At 56.9% G+C, this 19,404-nt stretch overlaps 1 protein-coding gene across 2 annotated transcripts; it reads left to right on the top strand.

Moving 5' to 3' along the window:
- The first annotated feature begins 515 nt into the window (after positions 1-515).
- Positions 516-18,677, top strand: ZNF335 (zinc finger protein 335). 2 transcript variants are annotated; one of them, XM_012640460.1, is made up of 28 exons: positions 516-588; positions 1,221-1,471; positions 2,740-2,980; positions 3,831-3,908; positions 4,167-4,472; positions 4,576-4,716; positions 5,501-5,647; positions 6,941-7,193; positions 7,288-7,465; positions 8,387-8,499; positions 9,422-9,440; positions 9,566-9,682; positions 9,765-9,841; positions 9,919-10,079; positions 11,216-11,448; positions 12,452-12,545; positions 12,667-12,761; positions 14,027-14,286; positions 15,300-15,411; positions 15,500-15,874; positions 16,751-16,893; positions 16,973-17,127; positions 17,230-17,333; positions 17,428-17,505; positions 17,759-17,842; positions 17,933-17,998; positions 18,081-18,162; positions 18,246-18,677. In XM_012640460.1, the coding sequence occupies exons 2-28, from the start codon at positions 1,271-1,273 to the stop codon at positions 18,371-18,373; spliced, it is 4,041 nt and encodes a 1,346-aa protein (XP_012495914.1). In that variant the 5' UTR covers positions 516-588; positions 1,221-1,270; the 3' UTR covers positions 18,374-18,677. The 2 variants fall into 2 exon arrangements, with proteins under 2 accessions (XP_012495914.1, XP_012495913.1); XM_012640459.1 differs by having other exon boundaries at positions 517-588; positions 12,634-12,761; positions 18,246-18,661.
- Positions 18,678-19,404: the final 727 nt, after the last annotated feature.

Raw genomic sequence — 19,404 nt, 5'->3', positions numbered from 1 at the left:
CCCATCTGTACAACAAGGATTATAGGCTCCCCTCCCGCCAGGACACATCAAACCTAATGGGGCAGGATTCGATTAGGTTCGAGAAGAGAGTTACGTAATCGGCAATGAGCCAGGAAAAACGACTGATAACATTAACTCCTCTTCCGCCAAACCAAGGCCTCCGGTGCCCGCAGGCTTTTCTGAGCCGTTTCGGGGTGCGTGACTAGGCCACCCGGAGCCACGCCCCAGGAGAGCGGAGCCGGCCTTTGCCGCACCCAGCCCTGCGGCCCAGGGAAGGGACCCAGCAATGACGTCACGTACAACTTCCTATGTAACCCTCCGCCAAGGGAGAAAGTAGTCCCCAACCCATAGTGGATCTCGTCGCCCATACCGGCGACGTATAAAATCCTAGAGTCTTTTCGGACCTGATTATGGTTTTGAGGCCTCGGATCGACCTTCCAGAACACTGGAAATCTGTCTTTCCTCGGGCCAGCGGAGGAAGTAGTTCCGGCCTACAGTAGGCCGATGGGTTCCTCCGCAGCGGGGGATAGAGGATGGCGACCTCGTCGATGCCGGAGTCGGAGAGGAACGTGGCTACGAAAGCCTCAGGTGAGCTTCAGTTAGTCAGACCGCCCCACTGTACCCTGCCGTGGAGTGAGGTCATACTGCGGGGTTACCCGACGGCGAGGTCCCGGGCCGGCGGGGCTGTCCGAACAGGGCCCCGGGGTCCCAGGCCCTTTAGTCGCTTTCGCACTTGCCTGAGCGGAAACCGGGCGCCGCCACAAGATGGCGTCGGGCCTGGAGCACAGGCAGCGCCGGGGACAGCCCCGAGTCGCCAGGCCCCGAGACCGTCGCTGTCAGCCCCCTCCGCAGGGGAACCAGAGGAGGGGGGAGCGAACCACTGACCCAGGGGGCCTGCGGGCTGTACCACCGACCCTGCACCCGGGGGGACTCAGGCACTGAGCCGCACGGGCCCATAGAGCAAACCACTCCACGGGAATCGTGGGAGCGAGGGAAAGGGTCAAGATTACCGGTCATTGACCAGCCTCCCGGGGAAGGGCCTGAGCCTGGGAGGCAAGGCTTCTCCGTCCAGTTTTCCCTGAGCTCCCCTCTCGATACACGAGAAAACCCCGCCCCGTCGGAGACTTAGTCTTTGCATCTGCAAAATGGGCGCAAGGGTGCAGTTGGGTTGGCCGTGTTGGCGGACTGCTTGTTCCAGTCCAGGTCACCTCTTCTCACAGAGTGAAGGCCCTAGACCCTGCACCCCCCTGTCAGGCGGCCCCCTGAGCCTATGGAGGAGAACGAGGTGGAGAGCAGTAGCGACGCGGCCCCTCGGCCTGGCCGGCCGGAGGAGCCCTCGGAGAGCGGCCTGGGTGTGGAGACCTCGGAAGCCGTGTCAGCCGACAGCAGCGACGCGGCGGCCGCCCCAGGGCAGGCAGAGGCTGACGACTCCGGCGTAGGGCAAAGCTCAGACCACGGCAGCCGCTCTCAGGTATGCATCTGGCTGGACAGCGTGGGTAGAGACCGGGACCGCGAGGAGCAGTGCCTGGCAATCAAGAGGAAGCAGCCAGCAAGGCTTGTTTGTAGCTAATATTTGTTTCTGGTTTACTGCGAGCCAGGCACCATGCCAAACCCCTAACATGGATTTTCTCATTTGAGCTCTACACCTTGTAAGCTACATACCACTTTTTTCCACATCTTACAGAAAAGGAAACCGAGGCACAGAGTGCAGACAGAGCCAGGATTCAAATCTAGGCTGTGGTCTTAGCTACTGTACTACCCACTGTCCTCACACAAGGGCAGGTTCAAGTCTTGGCCCTGCCTCCAGTTCACTGGGCGACTTCTTTGAGCTTCACCCTTGCTGTCGGTAAAGTGGAGCAGGAATACCTGGATTGTGAGCTCCTGCCAGACATTCTCTTAGACACACTTTGTAAACCATCTCCTCCTGGCTCTGCCACTTCCTACCTCTGTGATCTTGAGCAGGCTACCCAGCTTCTAGCTCTTAGTTTTCTCATCTGTAAAGTGGGAATGATAAATTTACCTGCCTCATAGAGTTTTCTTGACGATTAAGTGAATTAATAAATGCAAAGCAATTAAAACAGTGCTCAGCACATAGGAAGCACTCAGGAAGTAACCGCCATTATTGTCTGCAAGGTAGTGATCATATTTAAGACATCACTTGATAGAGGTACACAGCAGTGGCCCTTATTTTGGAGTCTGGCCAGGATGGGCCTACTATGTGCCCAGCATGTGATGGACCCTGGAGATACAGCAGGGGACAAGACAGGTTTGGTCCAGGCCCTTGTGGAGCATATAGTTTGGCATGGGGGGCATTGCGATACAGAGTGAACAGAGGTGTGATGGGGGGACACCAGCAGCTGTAGCATTGAGGATGAAGAAGTCCTAACTTGGCCGTGGGGTCAGGATTGCCTTCCTAGAAGAGATACCAGCTAAGCGGTAGTGAGTTAGCCATGGAGTGGTGCTGGGAAGAGTTTCGGAGTGAACAATTTATGCAAAAGCCCAGTGAAAAATGGCTCTCCCTGGCTGTGGCTTGAGGGGTGTGGAGGTCCCTTCCCTGGGACTTTTTCTTGGGGGACTCTGTGACTGAAAAGTGTCTCCCATAGGTCCTCAGTGAGGCTGACAGTGTGGGTGGCTCCACTCACCACACTCTTGGGCCGGACAGTTCTATCTGGTGAGTGTGAGCTGGCAGGCTCCTTCTCTGGCCCCAGAACTCCCTTCCTCCCTGTTTCCTGTCCCCAGGAGGAGGTATCTGAGAGCAGCTCAAGCACGGACCCCCTGCCTCATGGCTACCTCCCCGATTCATCGTCTGTGTCCCATGGGCCAGTGGCAGGGGTGACAGGCGGCCCCCCGGCTCTAGTGCACTCCAGCGCACTCCCAGACCCCAACATGCTGGTGTCTGACTGCACGGCTTCCTCCTCGGACTTGGGCTCGGCCATCGACAAGATCATCGAGTCCACCATCGGCCCTGACCTCATCCAGAGTGAGTCAGGCAGAGAGCCCCACAGGGCTCCCCTGCAGAGTCCAGCAGCCAGCTGCGTGGACTGAGGCACATCACCTTACCACACCGAATGTGTGAAGTGGGAACAGTAACATTGCCTGTCTCACAGTGGTAAATGACATGAGGATTTCAGGAGACAATGCGGTTAAGTTCTTAGCATAGTACCATAAATAACAGAAACAGTTATTGCTTACTTTGTGCTGGGTACTGTTCTCAACTTTACATACAGCAGCTCATTTAATCCTCCTAGTAACCCCAAAAGGTAGATGCTGTTATTATCCTCAAAGTCCAGACAGATCTGAGGTACAGAGGACACAAAACAATTTACCCACTGTCACCAGGATGCAGTGACTGGTGTTGAGCCGTCAGTCTGAGTCCAGAGCACGTGCTCTTAAGTACCACCCTGTACCTACTATTGTCAATGACAAGTCTAGAGGCTGTAGCGCCTCAAAAAGCCCTGGGATAGGCTGGGAAGCCAACCCTAAGAAAGTGGTGTGGGAGTTGTGCCTTGACCTTGAGGAAGTTTGGAGAGGCAGAAGGAGGACTTGCCAGGTTTAGTGGTCAAAGTCCGGCCAGCTGGAGTAGCCCTGGCCTCCTGTGTCCCTATGGGCCAGCTACTGAGCCAGCATGTCACTCACACCAGACCTCCCAACAGCCCTGCCAAGGGAGGCAGCTGAGGCTCAGGGGCGACGCAGCTGGTTTGCAGTCACACGGGTGAGCCAGAACGAGTATGGGCCAGGCCCGCTCACAGGCCCAAGTAGGACCTGTCAGATGGGCCTGTAGCTGGGAACCCCCTGCCCAGGACGTGTGACCTCCCTCCGTGTCTGCCCAGGCTGCATCACTGTGACCAGCGCTGAGGATGGCGGGGCTGAGACCACACGGTACCTAATCCTGCAGGGCCCAGATGACGGTAAGACCCCAGGCGCCAGACCCAGGGAGGCCTGCAGTGGGCAGGGCAGCAGGAGAGGACAGGTTCTGCCACATACCCACTGTGCGATCGTGGCAGGTTATTCACTGCTCTGGGCCTCAGTTTTCCTATTGGCAAGGTGGCCTGTGGTGGGGAATTTGGTTCTGGGCCCCCTGGGCCTGCCTGAGAGGGGTAGCTGTAGCTTGCGGCCAACGCTGCCCTCCACTTCACCTCCCCTCTGATCTCCTCATCCACCATCAGGTGCCCCTATGACATCACCGATGTCCAGTTCCACCCTGGCCCACAGCCTGGCGGCCATTGAGGCCCTGGCTGATGGCCCCACGTCCACATCCACGTGCCTGGAGCCACCAGAGGAGGCACAGGGTGGGCCCAGCTCCCCAGCGCAGCCACCCCCTGCCTCTGATGCTGAGGAACTGGACCTGCAGAGCCTAGAGGCCATGATGGAGGTGGTGGTGGTACAGCAATTCAAATGTAAGATGTGCCAGTACCGGAGCAGCGCCAAGGCCACGCTGCTGCGCCACATGCGGGAGCGGCACTTCCGTCCAGGTGCGTCAGCAGCAGCCTACCCGACCTGGACTGCATGGGTGGGGGTGGGGTGCTGGGAGCTGGACGTGGCAAACTTATCTTATCCTCCGCTCACCCCCAGCAGCAGCAGCAACAGCAGCAGCAGCTGGCAAAAAGGGGCGTCTGCGGAAGTGGGGCGCCTCGACCAAGGCCCAGGAGGAAGAGGGGCCAGAGGAGGAGGATGATGATGACATTGTAGACGCTGGTGCCATTGACGACCTGGAGGGTAGGCCACAATGGTTCTAGGCCTGCCATCCTCACTCCCATCTACAAATATGCACCGAGCTCTTCCCCGCCCACGCGGAGGGCCAGGAAGGAGGAATTGGCACAGACACACCCACGGTGCCTCCAGTGTTAGGGGAGGTCGGGCTCTGGGACCAGGACCTCTGTGCAGTTGTGCAGGCTGCACACTGAAAAAGACCACAAGGGGGCCCTACTACACTTGTCCGACAGAAGTATGATGCGTGCACAAGTACATGTGTATTTTTTTTGGTAGCCATATTTAAAAAAGTAAAAAGAAAAAGGTGAAATTAAGTTTTATTAATTTATTTACCTAATATATCTAAAATATTTTCAACATTCAGTCATAAAAAGTTTTTATTTTCTTCTTATACTATTTGAAATTCATTGTGTATTTTACACTTAATTCTATCTCCGTTTGAACTAGGCGTATTTCAAGTGTTCAACAGCCACATGTGGCTAGTAGCTACTGTTTTGGATAGAGCAGTCATAGAATTTGTAGACTTGAATGTCTCTTCAAACTTCTTTCTGTCAGTGGCTGTAAAGGGTCTTGAGGAAGGGCCGCCTTTTTCTAATTCACATAAAGGTGCCGTGGCGGTAGGTGCTCGGGGAAGGGATGCTCACGGTCTGGAGGGGGCATCCCTGTGGGCTTGAAGGAGGAGTGGGCAGGGGGTAGGGAAGTGGACCTCTTCCCAGAGGAGCTGGGCAAGGGGTGAGGGCTGAAAGGGCAGGTTCCAGCCACTGTCCACCTTCTCTTACTGTCCCCACAGAGGACAGCGACTATAATCCGGCTGAGGACGAGCCCCGGGGCCGGCAGCTACGGCTCCAGCGCCCCACCCCCAGTACCCCAAGACCCCGAAGGAGGCCTGGCCGGCCTAGGAAGTTGCCTCGCCTGGAGACCTCAGACTTCCCAGATGGTGAGACTTGGTCATGGGAGGGGCCCATGTGGGTGGGTCAGGGGTGGCCTCACCCGCTGTGTGCTATGGAACTCTGGGGACCAAGTGTGCCCTGCAGAGCTACAGTCTGAAACTGGGGTGACCCGCAGTCCTCCTTGGAAAGGAGAGCCCTCCCAGACCAAAGCTTAGGAAACCCTAACTCAAGAAATGATATCTCAGCTTTATGAAAATACCTTTCATTGGTAAATTGTCACAGTAAAAGAAATTTGAGTCTTATAACTGAACCAATAAGATGTGTTTTAAATATTACTGAAGCGAGGACAGAGGAATGAATCTGAGGCCTGAGGCTCTATCAGTGGAGCCCTGGCTTAGAGCATCACAGGCTGGGACAGAAAGGCCCAGTCGTGAGTCTGAGTGCCAGCTCTGCCACCCACAGTCTCTGCGACTTGGAGCAGATCACTTTGCCTCCTGAATCTCCTGTTTTCTTCCTCGTGAATGGAGGTGACGGCAGCGCCTGCCTTTTAGGATTGCTTTAAGGGTTAAACATACACGGAAAAGTACATGGTAGCTGTTTGTGTACATGCAATTTGGAGGGGTTGTTATATTCTCCAGTCTTTTTCTCAAAGTAACTTTTTACTGAGGTATATACGTGGACAATCACACGTATCCTGCACAGGTCAAGGAGTTTTCACGTGGCGAATGCATCTGTATAACCAGCACCCATCAAGAAACAGGGTGTTACCAGTGTTGTCTGCATCCTTGTTAATTTTTAAAGTGCAGTATTATATATTTAAATACTGTGGATTTTTTTAAAAGAGGTAACACATTTAGATTGTTCAGACTTCAAAAGGTTTACAACTATGTAAGCGAAGTCTTCTCCCCCTCCTCAATCCTCTGACCACCCAGTCTCCCTAAGAAACACCAATGTCCGAGACCCACTGTTGCTCCCAAGCCTTAGACTGTTCCTCTGAGGACAGTAAGGATTGTGGCCTCCATGTGACAGATGGGGCAAATGAGACTCAGGGAGGGGATGGCTTTGTCTGAGGATGCACAGCAAGCCACTGACAGCTATGTGTGGAACCCAGGGCTCTTGACGGGGAGGTCCCCAGCTCTTGCTGTTGGCACCAGACAGCACCGGTCAGCTGTAGGAGGGGGTGTGGTATCCACGCTGCCCTCTGACCAGTGGCTGTTTGTGTCTGTCCTGCAACCTGATGGGCCCACCAGCGGTCTGTGGCTGGCTGGCCTCTGGCCCACCTGTCCACGTCTGTCCTAATGCGTCTCTGGCTGATTTGTGACCTAGCATGTGTGTGGCAGGTGTGGAAGGAGAGCCTCTAGTGAGTTCGCAGAGTGGACGGAGCCCTCTGGAGCCACAGGATCCCGAAGCTCCTAGCTCCTCAGGCCCAGGACAGCTAGTGGCCCTGGGCAAGGCTAGCAGGGCCACCGTGGAACCTGGTGTGAGCCAGTCAGATGCAGAGAATGCAGCACCCTCCTGCCAGGACGAGCCTGACGCCCCGCCCCGCCGCCGCGGTCGACCCTCTAGGCACTTCTTGGGCAAGAAATACCGCAAGTACGTGGAGCATGCATGGGGCAGGCGGTCGGGCCACTGGTGGCCCCTTGGGGCCCGCAACCCAGCCAGATGTCTCCCGATACTCTCCTGGCAGGTACTATTACAAGTCGCCCAAACCACTCCTGAGGCCCTTCCTATGCCGCATCTGCGGCTCTCGCTTCCTGTCCCACGAGGACCTGCGCTTCCACGTGAGCTCCCACGAGGCCGGCGACCCCCAGCTCTTCAAGTGCCTGCAGTGCAGCTATCGTTCCCGCCGCTGGTCCTCGCTCAAGGTGCGGCAGCCCAGCGGCCTAGGTCACCGGGGAGGATGAGGAAGGCGGGCAAAGCCAACCGGTGGTGCTGAGGGAGGATGGAGTTACTGGAGCATCCGCGGTCACCCCTGCTCCGCAGGGCATGTGTCTGGCCCGCTAGCATACTGAAGAATGCTTAGCTCGCCAGGCCCTGCAGGAGTATGCAGAGGGGTCTGTGAAGGGCGGCCATGCGCGATGGCCCTGCACGTTGTGGACATCATAGATCTGCTGTTCACCACCGCAGACTGCCCGATGGCTGTAAAACTCTGCTTTCATCTGATGCAGTATGTCAGAAAGTTTTCCAGCAGATGGCAGTAATGTGTCTCAAGAACGGGGCTCCTTTTTCTCCTTAACCCAGAGGTGCTGTGGGGTCCCGCAGCAGCTCTGAGCATGTCTCTTATCCAGTACTTGAGTAATTTCATCCTGCTGCAGCCCAATGAGGTTGTAGGTATTGATGGTCTCATTTCACTGACCCAAGAAACTGCAGCTTGGCCTGGCTAATGTGCAAGTTGGTGGTTGTGGGAGGGGGTCAGAGCCCTGTGCTTTGTGCACAGTGCTCTGGGTTCTCTGGGTTCCACAGGGAGGATGCCCCTTAGCACAGTGAGGGGGTGTAGGCTGTGGAGCCAGCTCCAAGCTCTGCCATCCGCAAGGTCCCTTCACCCTGAGCCTCAGTTTCCTTCTTTGTCAAATGGTGAGCCCAGCAGAGAGCCTGGCAGAGTGAGTCCCCTTGCTGGGGAGAGTTCCCATCCTTCATAGGCCTCAACCCTTGCCCCAGGGTCTGCCGTCCACTCCTTCGTCCTGTGAGCCTGCTCCTGCAGCAACCCTAAGGCTGTGGGCACAGGCAGGGGACGGGCAGCAGGGGAAGCCAAGCCCCAGCCTACTCTCCTTTTGCCTTTCTCCCAGGAGCACATGTTCAACCACGTGGGCAGCAAGCCCTACAAGTGTGATGAGTGCAGCTACACCAGTGTCTACCGGAAGGACGTCATCCGGCACGCGGCCGTACACAGCCGGGACCGGTCAGTGGGTGGGTGGGATGGGGCAGGGAAGGCCGGTGGAGTGGGAAAGTGCAGGCCCGGAATAACCATGATCTCTTCTTCCTGAGCACCTGCTCTGGGCCAGCCCCCTTCACTGCACTTCGCAGACATGATCAGAAAAGCAAGGTGATTCATCCCAGACCACATGGCTCAGAACAGGCAGTAGCAAGGCTTCGAGATCCCCAATTCATTCTCTTCCCTGCTGTGAACTTTAGTTCTCATCTGTAAAGTAGGGGCAGTTGAGGAGACTGAAGGAAATTGTGTACCTAAAGGGGCTCAGTAAATGACCCAAAGATCTTCCGCACTCCAGGTCCATCTGCTCTTCTCAGCTGGTGCTGAGAGAGCAGACTTAGGACAAAGAGAAAGAAAAATCCTTAGGGGCCTCAGCATTGCTCACTGTATTATGCTTCGATCTGTAGCTTCAGGAAGGAGTTAGCTTTGTGGGGGGTGGTGTGTGAGCAGAGGTTGGATTCAGAGATCCTCTAGGACAATGACTCAAACTGTGTGTGTGGAAAATCCAACTCTCCAAGATGCTTATAGGGTTTTTTTCTTTTCTTATTTTTTTAAAAAAAGAAGTTCTGTGGTCCAGTAAGATTAGGGTTACCAGGTTGAATACCTGTTCAACAGCTGTTTTTCCTGCAGGAGTTCTTAGAGCTTTCAGTATGTAAATACATTTTGTGATTGAGAGAAAGAAAGAATGCACCGTTTCCCAAAAGTAGTCGAGTGCAGAATGTTACGGCATGCCTCTTAGCATTTTCCCCAGTTGACTCCAGCTGTTCTAAGAGAGAGGGCCTTAGGTGGGGAGGAGGGGTGCTCAGGGCTGAGACTGGGCCTGGTCAGCGTGCGAGGGTCTGGGGTGGGCTTGGGGAAGCTGTGGTCTAATTCCTGGGCCTTTTTTCCCCAGGAAGAAGAGGCCAGATCCGGTGAGTCTGGGGCGCTGGCCTGGGAAGGGAGCCTGCCTGGGGCTGCCTACGGGGGTGGGGCAGGAGGAGAGGACTCACCTTCCCTCCCTCTTCTCATTCCATCCGGCCCTTCTGTACCTTCCCAGACCCCAAAGCTGAGCTCTTTCCCCTGCCCTGTGTGTGGCCGTGTGTACCCCATGCAGAAGAGACTCACACAGCACATGAAGACGCACAGCACTGAGAAGCCCCACATGTGTGACAAGGTGGATGGGGTCGAGAGCCAGGCTGGGGGTGGGGATGAGGGCCCTGGGCGAGCACCGTCTAACTGCACCCCACCCCTCACAGTGTGGAAAGTCCTTTAAGAAGCGCTACACCTTCAAAATGCACCTGCTCACGCACATCCAGGCTGTTGCCAACCGCAGGTACATCCCTAGGAGGCCTCTGGGTGTGGGAGCACCCCCTGCCCATCGCTGAGCTTCCGCCTTCTGCCTGCCTCCAGGTTCAAGTGTGAGTTCTGCGAGTTCGTTTGTGAGGACAAGAAGGCACTGCTGAACCACCAGCTGTCCCACGTCAGCGATAAGCCCTTCAAATGCAGCTTTTGTCCCTACCGCACCTTCCGAGAGGACTTCCTGCTGTCCCACGTGGCTGTCAAGCACACAGGTCAGGCTCGGCACACCCAGCCCCACCCCACCGCCCTTCAACTCCCTGCACTCCCGCATTGGAGGCTCAGCTCTTGTCCCCGTCCTTCCCCCTCAGCAGCCCCAGCCATGGGAACAGCCCAAGTCCTTCATATGTAAAGAGAACTTCCCGTGTGTGTGTGTGTGTGTGTGTGTGTGTGTGTGTGTGTGTGTGTGGGTGGGTGTGTTCACTCTGACTGGAGCTCAAATTTCTGCTCAGCTGGCTACTCTCTGGATGGCTCTAGGCCAGTCGCTTGCCCTCTCTGAGCCTTCCATAGTTGTGAAATGGGGAAATCAGAAGTGCCTGCCATATGGTCGTTATGAAAGTGAGTTCCATTTGTTCTCTAAGCCCCGTGTGTGCTGGGCGCTGGGGTTCATCTGCCCTTGGCAGGTGGAGCAGCGGCAGCAGCGTGTGCTTGGCCCACAGAAGCTGCACAGCAAAAGCTGGTTCTCTGTCCTCCTTGGTGCCTCGCCCTCTGATAGGCACACTAGGGGAGAGCAGAGAAAGGGACCCAGGGGTTCCGTTAGCTGTATCCCTGTCTACCTGGGGGAGATGATTCGCATGAGGAGCGTGTAGTCACGTCACCTTGAAAATAGGCACTTGGCTGGGTGCAGTGGCTCACGCCTGTAATCTCAGTATTTTGGGAGTCCAAGCCAGGAGGATTGCTTGAGCCCAGGAGTTCAAGACCAGCCGGGGCAACATAGCGAAACCTCATCTCTATAAAGAATTTAAAAATTAGCCAGACGTGGTGGCACTTGCCTGTGGTCCCAGCTACTCAGGAGGGAGAGGCGGGAGGATCACTTGTGCCAGGAGTTTGAGGCTGCAGTGAGCTATGATCTCATGACTGCACCCAGCCAGGGTGACAGAGTGAGACCTTGTCTCTAAAAAACAATAATAAAAACCTAAAAAGAAAATAGGCACTCGCAGGAAGGTTGTGGGTGCAGAGGGTAGCTCTGATCCATTTCTGTCCTGGCCCACCAGAGTAGACAGCGGCACGTGTTTCCCTAAGCATAGGAATGAATTGTTGGAAGCGAGTCAGTCGGAGTGGTCCTTGGGGTCAGGGGAGGCTTCCTGGAGGGGGTGGGTAGACGCCAGCATCCCCTGACGTGTGTCTGCAGGGGCCAAGCCCTTTGCCTGTGAGTACTGCCACTTCAGCACACGGCACAAGAAGAATCTACGCCTGCACGTACGGTGCCGACATGCAAGCAGCTTCGAGGAATGGGGGCGGCGCCACCCCGAGGAGCCCCCCTCCCGCCGCCGCCCTTTCTTCTCTCTGCAGCAGATCGAGGAGCTGAAGCAGCAGCACAGTTCGGGCCCTGAGCTACCTCCCAGCTCTCCAGGACCTCCCGAGGTAGGGTCAGCCGAGCAGGTAGCAGACAGATGGGGTTGAGGGCGTGGGCCAGGATGGCAGTGTGATACTTCCTCTCCCAGCCCCAGCATCCTCATTTGCACATTGAGGTCCAACAAAATGATCCGTGCATCGCTAGGCTGTGGGAGCGAGTACCTGAGTCACAGATATGCCAGCCCTGATAGAGTAGGGGTGGCTTTCCAGTGCTGGTAATAGAGAATGGAAACACCAGTGGCTTAATTGTGATAGTGGTTTATTATTTTTGCCTACAGAAGAATTCCAGAGGTCAGCGGTCCAGGGCAAGTTTCATAATCATCCAGGTGTGGCAGTTCCATAATCATCAGGGACCAAGTTCTCTCAATATTTTTGTCTAGCCATCCTGGGCACATGACTTCCATATTTATAGATGTCTCATGGTCTGCTATAGCTGCAGGAGCACCAGCCTTCCTAGCCACATCCCACGCAGGAAGCAGGAGGAAGGGGTGGGGCAAGGGCAGAAAGGATACGTGCCATCTGTCCATCTAGATTCCTTGTGAACTTGCTTATCCACATAGCCACACTTTATCTAGCTGCAAGGGAGACTGAAAAATGTAGTCTTGTGGCTGGGTACGTTGCTTCCCTAATGAAAATCAGAGTTCTGTTAGCAAGAAAGAATGGGAGGATGGATTCAGGATAGGTGGCTAGCTGTCTCTGTCACGCGAGCTGACTCGTCAGTCCCAGAAAGACGGACCACGGTGTGCTGGTAGAACTGAGCCTCTGGAGTCAGGTAGTCTTGGGTTCAAGTCCTAGCCCTGCTACTTACTAGGAGTGGGATCTTAGGCCAGCCACTTCGCCTCTCTGAGCCTCAGTTGGTTCATCTGTAGCATCAAGCTGGTATATCTTGAAAAGTGAAACAAAGATGAAACAAACCAACAGATGTAAGATGCCCGACACATCAGAGGTGCTTGGGAAACGGCCCTCGAATCTAGGCCAACCTGTCTCAGGCCTGGCCACGTCCCTACCCCAGATACCTCCAGAGGCAGCACCTTTCCAGTCACCTGAGACCCCCCCGCTGCTCTGTTCTGACACCCTGGGCGGCACCACCATCATCTACCAGCAAGGTGAGCTCTGAGCAAGGGGGCAGGGGCAGGGGCACACAGGTGGGGGCTGGAAGATGGGGGGCGGCAGTGTTGGATGCCAGTTTTCCAGCCCTTTGTCAGGCTCAGATCCCACCCTACCCAGGAGCTGAGGAATCAGCTGCGATGGCCACACAGACAGCCTTGGATCTGCTGCTGAACATGAGTGCTCAGCGGGCCCTGGGGGGCACAGCCTTGCAGGTGAGCTGCGTGGGCACCTCCTCCCCCACCCCTTCTACCTTAGGTGCACAGCTCTGCACCGGACCCTGGGAATAGAGGAGAGCAATGAATCAGAGTCGCCCTGCTCTCAGCGAGCTCCCTGTTAGCAGGAAAAGAGAGAGCCACTGAAATGCAGTGGGCAAACGCAGAGGGAGACCGGCTGTGCCAGGGAGACCCCAGGAGGCCAGGGATGCTGTATGCACTGCTCCCCGTGGCTTCGGGGGCCCTGTCCTTGTTCAGTTTTCCTCCCAGCTCTATGGCACCCTGTGCCTGTGGGTGCTCCCACAGGGGTCTGAACTAGCTTCCCATCTAGCAGAGTGCCCTCACTGCATGACACCTCTGACAGCCTGAAGACACCCAAGGATAAATCTATCTTAGTCCTCTCTCTTGAGCCCCAGTGGCTTTGGCACATGCACCGCAAGCCTGACACGTCCTCTGCCCGAGTTCATCCCCTTTACTTCTCCTGTCCCCACCCAAGTGCCTGGGGTCACCTTCACACCTCCCTGTACATCCAGCCTGTCTCCAAGGCACAGGGAAGTTAGTTTGTCTCGCCTGTGTCCCAGCCTCTTGAAAAGATGGAGAGTGCGTGTTTGAGAATATAAATTCCAAAAACTTGGAGCAGTAACATGCTGCAAGGGGCCAGGGACAGAGAAAACTCCACAAAGGAGCAGGGCTGGCATCTGGAAATCTTCATATGATTTAGTTCATGGCTATGGGGAGGTATATAGAAGTTTTACATTTTTATTTTTTATTTTTGAGACAGTCTCGCTCTGTTGTCCAGGCTAGAGCGCAGTGGCATTAGCCTAGCTCACAGCAACCTCAAACTCCTGTGCTCAAGCGATCCTCCTGCCTCAGCCTCCCAAGTAGCTGGGACTACAGGCATGTGCCACCATGCCCGGCTAATTTTTTCTATCTTAGTAGAGACTGGGTCTCACTCTTGCTTAGGCTGGTCTCAAACTCCTGACCTTAAGTGATCCTCCCACCTTGGCCAGCCAGGGTGCTGGGATTACAGGTGTGAGTCACTGTGCCCGGCCTGCCCTATTCTTACGGGTCTATTTCCAGTTGCTGAGTGGGATCTGGAAAGCCAGAGTGTGTTTTAGAAAAAGCTAGGATTGTGCGCCTGGGTGGTGGTGGCACTGGGTCTGGCCGTTGTGGGTGAGCTCCGAGGCACTGAGATGGAGAAGGGTCTTGCACACCAGCTCCTCTGCCACAGACCCTGCCCATTGTGCCCACTGGTGCCGTTGCAGGTGGCCGTGGTGAAGTCGGAGGATGTGGAAGCAGGGTTAGCATCCCCTGGTGGGCAGCCCTCCCCCGAAGACGCCACACCACAGGTGGTAACCCTCCACGTGGCAGAGCCCGGGGGCAGTGTGGCAGCTGAAAGCCAGCTAGGCACCCCTGAACTACCACAGATCACCCTGGCACCAGGTCCATTTGGTGGGGCTGGCTACAGTGTCATCACAGCACCTCCTATGGAGGAGGGGACATCAGCTCCTGGCACACCTTACAGGTGAGACATGCTGCCTGCAAGGCCTGTTCAGCCCCGTATAGGTGTGCCGCGGCAGTCAGATTTGAGCCCTAACCACCCAAACCTAGTTGGCAGGAGGCAAAAATCCTGATACGTATCAAGTGACTGGGTGGTGGTAGAGTCTGTCCTCAGGAGGTCAGGAGCCACTATTTTTGGGCCACTTAAATATTCCAGGCACTTGAGCTCCTGATCTCACCCAAACCATTCCCATGAGATCCACATTTCCCTCATTTTACAAATGAGGAAACAGGCTAGGGAGGTTAAGTAACTGGCCTAAGGTCAGACCTGCAGTAGGGGAGGATTTGAACTGTGGTCCCTTTGGTTCCCACGCCCAAGTGCTCTTTGTCTCAGATGCTCCCAAGTGTTTTCTGGCTCTAACATTTGGAGCAAGCCCAGGCTTCTTTGCTGGCATTTGGGACCTGGCACCTGCATTTGGCTTCCCTCTAATGAGCCACTTTTGGGCAGGAGGAATATTTATGTTTGGCGAACCTTAGGCCATCTGAAGGAGCCCTGAATCCAAGTCCCAAATTGTTCAGCTGGGACGGGAGTCAGGATCCCTGGGTCCATTCCCTTGGCTAACACCTGGGCAGGTAGATCTCTCAGCATCTGCCCTCTGCTCTTGGGCAGCAGGTCCTTGTTAGCCCTGCCCAGGGACCAGGCTCATGGTGGGGGCTCCACCTCCTTTGCTACTTGTTAGCCTGGCCTTCTCCTGCCCCACTTGGCCAGACTTGGGCTGGACCACTGAGGCCCTTTATCTCGCCGTCCGCCCAGCCCCAATGCCATGCTTACCAAGGAGGCAGGATGCTGTGCCGGGCACTTGGTAACCATTTATAGGAGAGCCAGTGGAGGGTCAGCTGACAGGGCAGAGCAAGGGTCATCCCTGGGTCCTTCCTGCTGGAGTCCGTCTGTGGTGGCAGGCACCCCTCAGTTGATGCGTGTTGTCCAGGGAGTGGCCTCCTGTGGCTCTCCATCCTGCCCCTTCTCTGTGCTCACAGCGAGGAGCCCCCAGGGGAGGCAGCCCAGGCTGTGGTTGTGAGCGACACCCTCAAGGAAGCTGGCACCCACTACATAATGGCTGCCGACGGGACCCAGCTGCACCACATCGAGGTGAGGCTGGGGGTAGCCACCACTGCCCTGTCCCCCGGCTCCCTCCCCACCCCACGCCAGCACCTCATGCTCCCTGGGCTCTCCACAGCTGACTGCAGATGGCTCCATCTCCTTCCCGAATCCGGATGCTCTGGCCTCTGGAGCCAAGTGGCCCCTGTTGCCGTGTGGAGGGCTGCCCAGAGATGGCCCTGAGCCCCCATCTCCAGCCAAGACCCACCAGGTGGGGGACCCCCAGAGCTCTGCCTCCCCACCTCCTGCAGGCAGCAAAGCCCTGGGCCTGGTCGTGCCCTCCTCACCACCGTCTGCAGCCACTGCAGCATCAAAGAAGTTTTCCTGCAAGATCTGTGCTGAGGCCTTCCCTGGCCGAGCAGAGATGGAGAGTCACAAACGGGCCCACGCCGGGCCCAGTGCCTTCAAGTGCCCTGACTGCCCCTTCAGTGCTCGCCAGTGGCCTGAAGTCCGGGTAGGTGTCCCCCACCCCCTTGCCTCTGCTGTCATTCATTGGACCACTCATTTGTATTACAAACCTCTACCAAGCACCCCCTGAAGCCAGGTCCTCTGCTCCCCTCTAGGGTCAGAGATGACTCAGCAAGGTCCCAGCTCTCAGGGAGCTTGGTCTGGTGGGGAGGCAAACCAGATGTCACGTGACTAATGCAGACAGTGTCCCCAACGTGAACCAAGTGCGCAGGGCAGGGAGCACAGACATGGAGAGCAAGTCATTTGGACATGGGGTGCTGGGGAAGATGTCACAGAGGAGGGATGGCTGAGCTGGGCCTGCAGCAGCAAAGACACAGAGGTGTGACGGGGTGAGGCGTGGCTGGGACAACTAGAGCCATCTAGAACTGAGGGCAGAGGGTCAAGGTGGGTGGGGAGCTGGTGTGGAGAAGGCGAGTGAGGCAGGTGCTGGGGCAGGTCCACAGAACATCCCCGTTTGCCCGAGATTTCCAGTTTTCAGACGTGGCCATCCTCCCAGAGCAGCACCCTCCCCGAGGGGAGACAGGCTCCTATTAGGCAGGACTAAGCCCCAGAATATGGAGCTGGATGGGACCTTCAGAGGTCCCCTCATCTGACTCTTCTAAGTTACACATGGATAAACTGAGTCTGTGAGCTGGGATAGAGTTTTCCCAGGGTCCTTATGGTGGAGCCTGTGGCTTTTCATGCTTACAGCACAACATTGCGGCACCAGACCTTGACCCGGTTTGTGCTGTTTACCCAGCTCCTCATTAGTGCACAGGGTTTGGGTTTTCCTGGGCCTGCTTCACCTCGTTCCCTGGCCAGCTGTCTGCAGGGACCGGGGAATGTTCCCATCTGTCCTGACCCAGCTGGTGGCCCCCTGCAGGCCCACATGGCACAGCACTCCAGCCTGCGTCCCCACCAGTGCAGCCAGTGCAGCTTCGCCTCCAAGAACAAGAAGGACCTGCGGCGGCACGTGCTGACCCACACCAAGGAAAAGCCTTTCGCGTGCCACCTCTGCGGGCAGCGGTGAGGCTGGGTGCTGGTGGGCAGGGGCCACCGGGCACGCGTGGTGGAGCCGCCCCGAGCCTTCTTCCGTCCCCCTCAGTTTCAACCGTAACGGGCACCTCAAGTTCCACATCCAGCGGCTGCACAGTCCTGATGGGAGGAAGTCAGGGACCCCTACAGCCCGGGCCCCAACCCGGACTCCCACCCAGACCATTATCCTGAACAGTGATGACGAGACACTGGCCACACTACACAGTGAGCTGCCCCTGGGGCCACGGGGTGGGCACCAGGGTGGATCCAGAGGCACCTCTGGGCCAGAGTATGAGCCCTGAGTGAGCATCCTCCCTCTCTGCCCAGCTGCGCTCCAGTCCAGTCACGGAGTCCTGGGCCCAGAGCGGCTACAGCAGACACTGGGCCAGGAACACATCATCGTGGCCCAGGAACAGACAGTGACCAATCAGGTAAGAGCCAGAACTGGGGGCCCCTGCTGGCAGGTTATGGGCAGGGGTGGGGGCAGACAGAGAACCAAGGCTAGAGCTGGTTTGGCCCTGGCAGGAGGAAGCCACCTACATCCAAGAGATCACCACAGCAGATGGCCAGACAGTACAGCACCTGGTGACCTCTGACAACCAGGTGAGCTGCTGCTGACCCCTCCTCAGCCATGACTTTCTGCCCTCCCTTGCTCCCCACCAAGGCCCCTCTTGGGGAGGAACAGTACCTTCAAACCATCCCTCCCAGGGTCTGTGCTTGCCAGCGACAACTGCCATTATTGGTGGTGGGTGTCTCTGGTCCACTCTACCTGCTTAGCTGAGCCCCGGGTGTGGTGGGGGTGGGGGTGGGGGTGGGGGGGGGGCTCAGCACCTGCCTATACCCCACCCTTCTTCAGGTACAGTACATCATCTCCCAGGACAGTGTCCAGCACCTGCTCCCCCAGGAATATGTCGTGGTCCCTGAGGGCCATCACATCCAGGTAGGCGAGGCCTGGAGGTAGGGTGGGGCCTGGGGGAGGGCTGCATAGCCTGCTCCCAGGAAGGATCACGGGTTGGCTTCCTCTCTCCAGGTTCAGGAGGGCCAGATCACACACATCCAGTATGAACAAGGAGCCCCATTCCTTCAGGAATCCCAGGTAGGGCCAGGGGAGACTGGGTAGAGCTGGGGCATGGGCAGGGCTCTTCCAGGCCCACATCGCATCAGCTTCTCCCCTCCAGATCCAGTATGTGCCTGTGTCCCCAGGCCAGCAGATTGTCACGCAGGCTCAACTGGAGGCTGCAGCACACTCAGCTGTCACAGGTATGGGGCTGCACCCTGAGGACCACGGGGGCCAGGCCCAGCTCTCAGGCCTCAGGCTCACCATGCTTTCCCCTCCCCGGCAGCAGTGGCTGACGCTGCCATGGCCCAAGCCCAGGGCCTGTTTGGCACAGAGGAGGCAGTGCCTGAACACATTCAGCAGCTGCAGCACCAGGGCATCGAGTACGACGTCATCACCCTGAACGATGACTGAGCCCCAAGGGGCCAACGCAGATCGTGGATATTGGGGCCAGCCCTCCTGGGGGTGGGGGGACCCACCAGGACTCACCTCCCTCTTCCATTTAGGGGCTCCAGATACTGGGCAGCCAGCATCCTGTCACTCCAAGGGAGCCAGACCTGTGCTGCTGGGGTTGGGAGGCAGCCATGGGCCCCAGCCAGGACATGCTGGGTGCCCCAGCCTGCAGGCAGGCTTTGGGAGAGAAATTTATTTTTGTTTGGATGGACCCACTGGCCTCTCAGTCTCAATAAAGGGACCAGAGTCTGGCCTTAGCCAGCTTGCTTTGTCCACTTGCTGCTGCAGCCTGAACCAGGCCAGGACCTGGGAAGCAGAAGGGAGGAGGAGCCTGTTCGCAGCCCCTGCAGGTGGGCTGTGAGACGGAGGCTGCCTGGCTCCGAGGAGCGTCCTGCCCTGCTTCTGTAAGTACAGCGGTCCGGCAGCAGGGCAGACCCTTGGTGCAGATGCCTGGAAGAAAGAGGCGGCTGAGCTGGGGAGAGCCCACCACGTACCTTCAGACCCTGATCCCTGCCGGCCTCAGGGAATAGGTGCTCCATGCCTGCAGGCGCTACACGGAGACCCTTGTGGCTCTCAGGCTGCTCTTCTCCTGAGCCTCAGCTATGAAACCACACTCCCTGTGGTGGCTTTGGGCACGGGGCATGGCTGCCAGTCCTGTTCCCCAGAGGCCTCTGTGCAGGCCCAGCTGTGGGAGTCTTGAGCTAGGTGATGCAGGGCCCTGGACTCCTCAGACCTGCTGTCACAGGCACAGGCCACAGGGACCCAGCTCGGGGGACCGTGGGATGGGGTGTGAAGGCCCAGGAGTCATGAGAAGGAGAGCCTGGATGTAGAGGGGTGTGGTCCCAGAAGTAGCCCCAGGTTCCTCAGCCTTCTCTGCCCTCAAGACCCTCACACATTCTTGGAGGGGTTTCTGTATTTCCTTTTACAAATGGAACAAGGTGGGGCTGGGAAGGCGTGGGGCCTATTTACAGGGGACTTGGAGTGAGTTTGAG

The sequence above is a fragment of the Propithecus coquereli genome, unplaced genomic scaffold (genome assembly GCF_000956105.1).
Source record: "Propithecus coquereli isolate 6110/MARCELLA unplaced genomic scaffold, Pcoq_1.0 Scaffold153, whole genome shotgun sequence".
Lineage (NCBI taxonomy): Eukaryota > Metazoa > Chordata > Mammalia > Primates > Indriidae > Propithecus > Propithecus coquereli.
The sequence above is the reverse complement of the archived record's forward strand: the minus strand, read 5'-3'. Positions and strand labels throughout refer to the sequence as shown.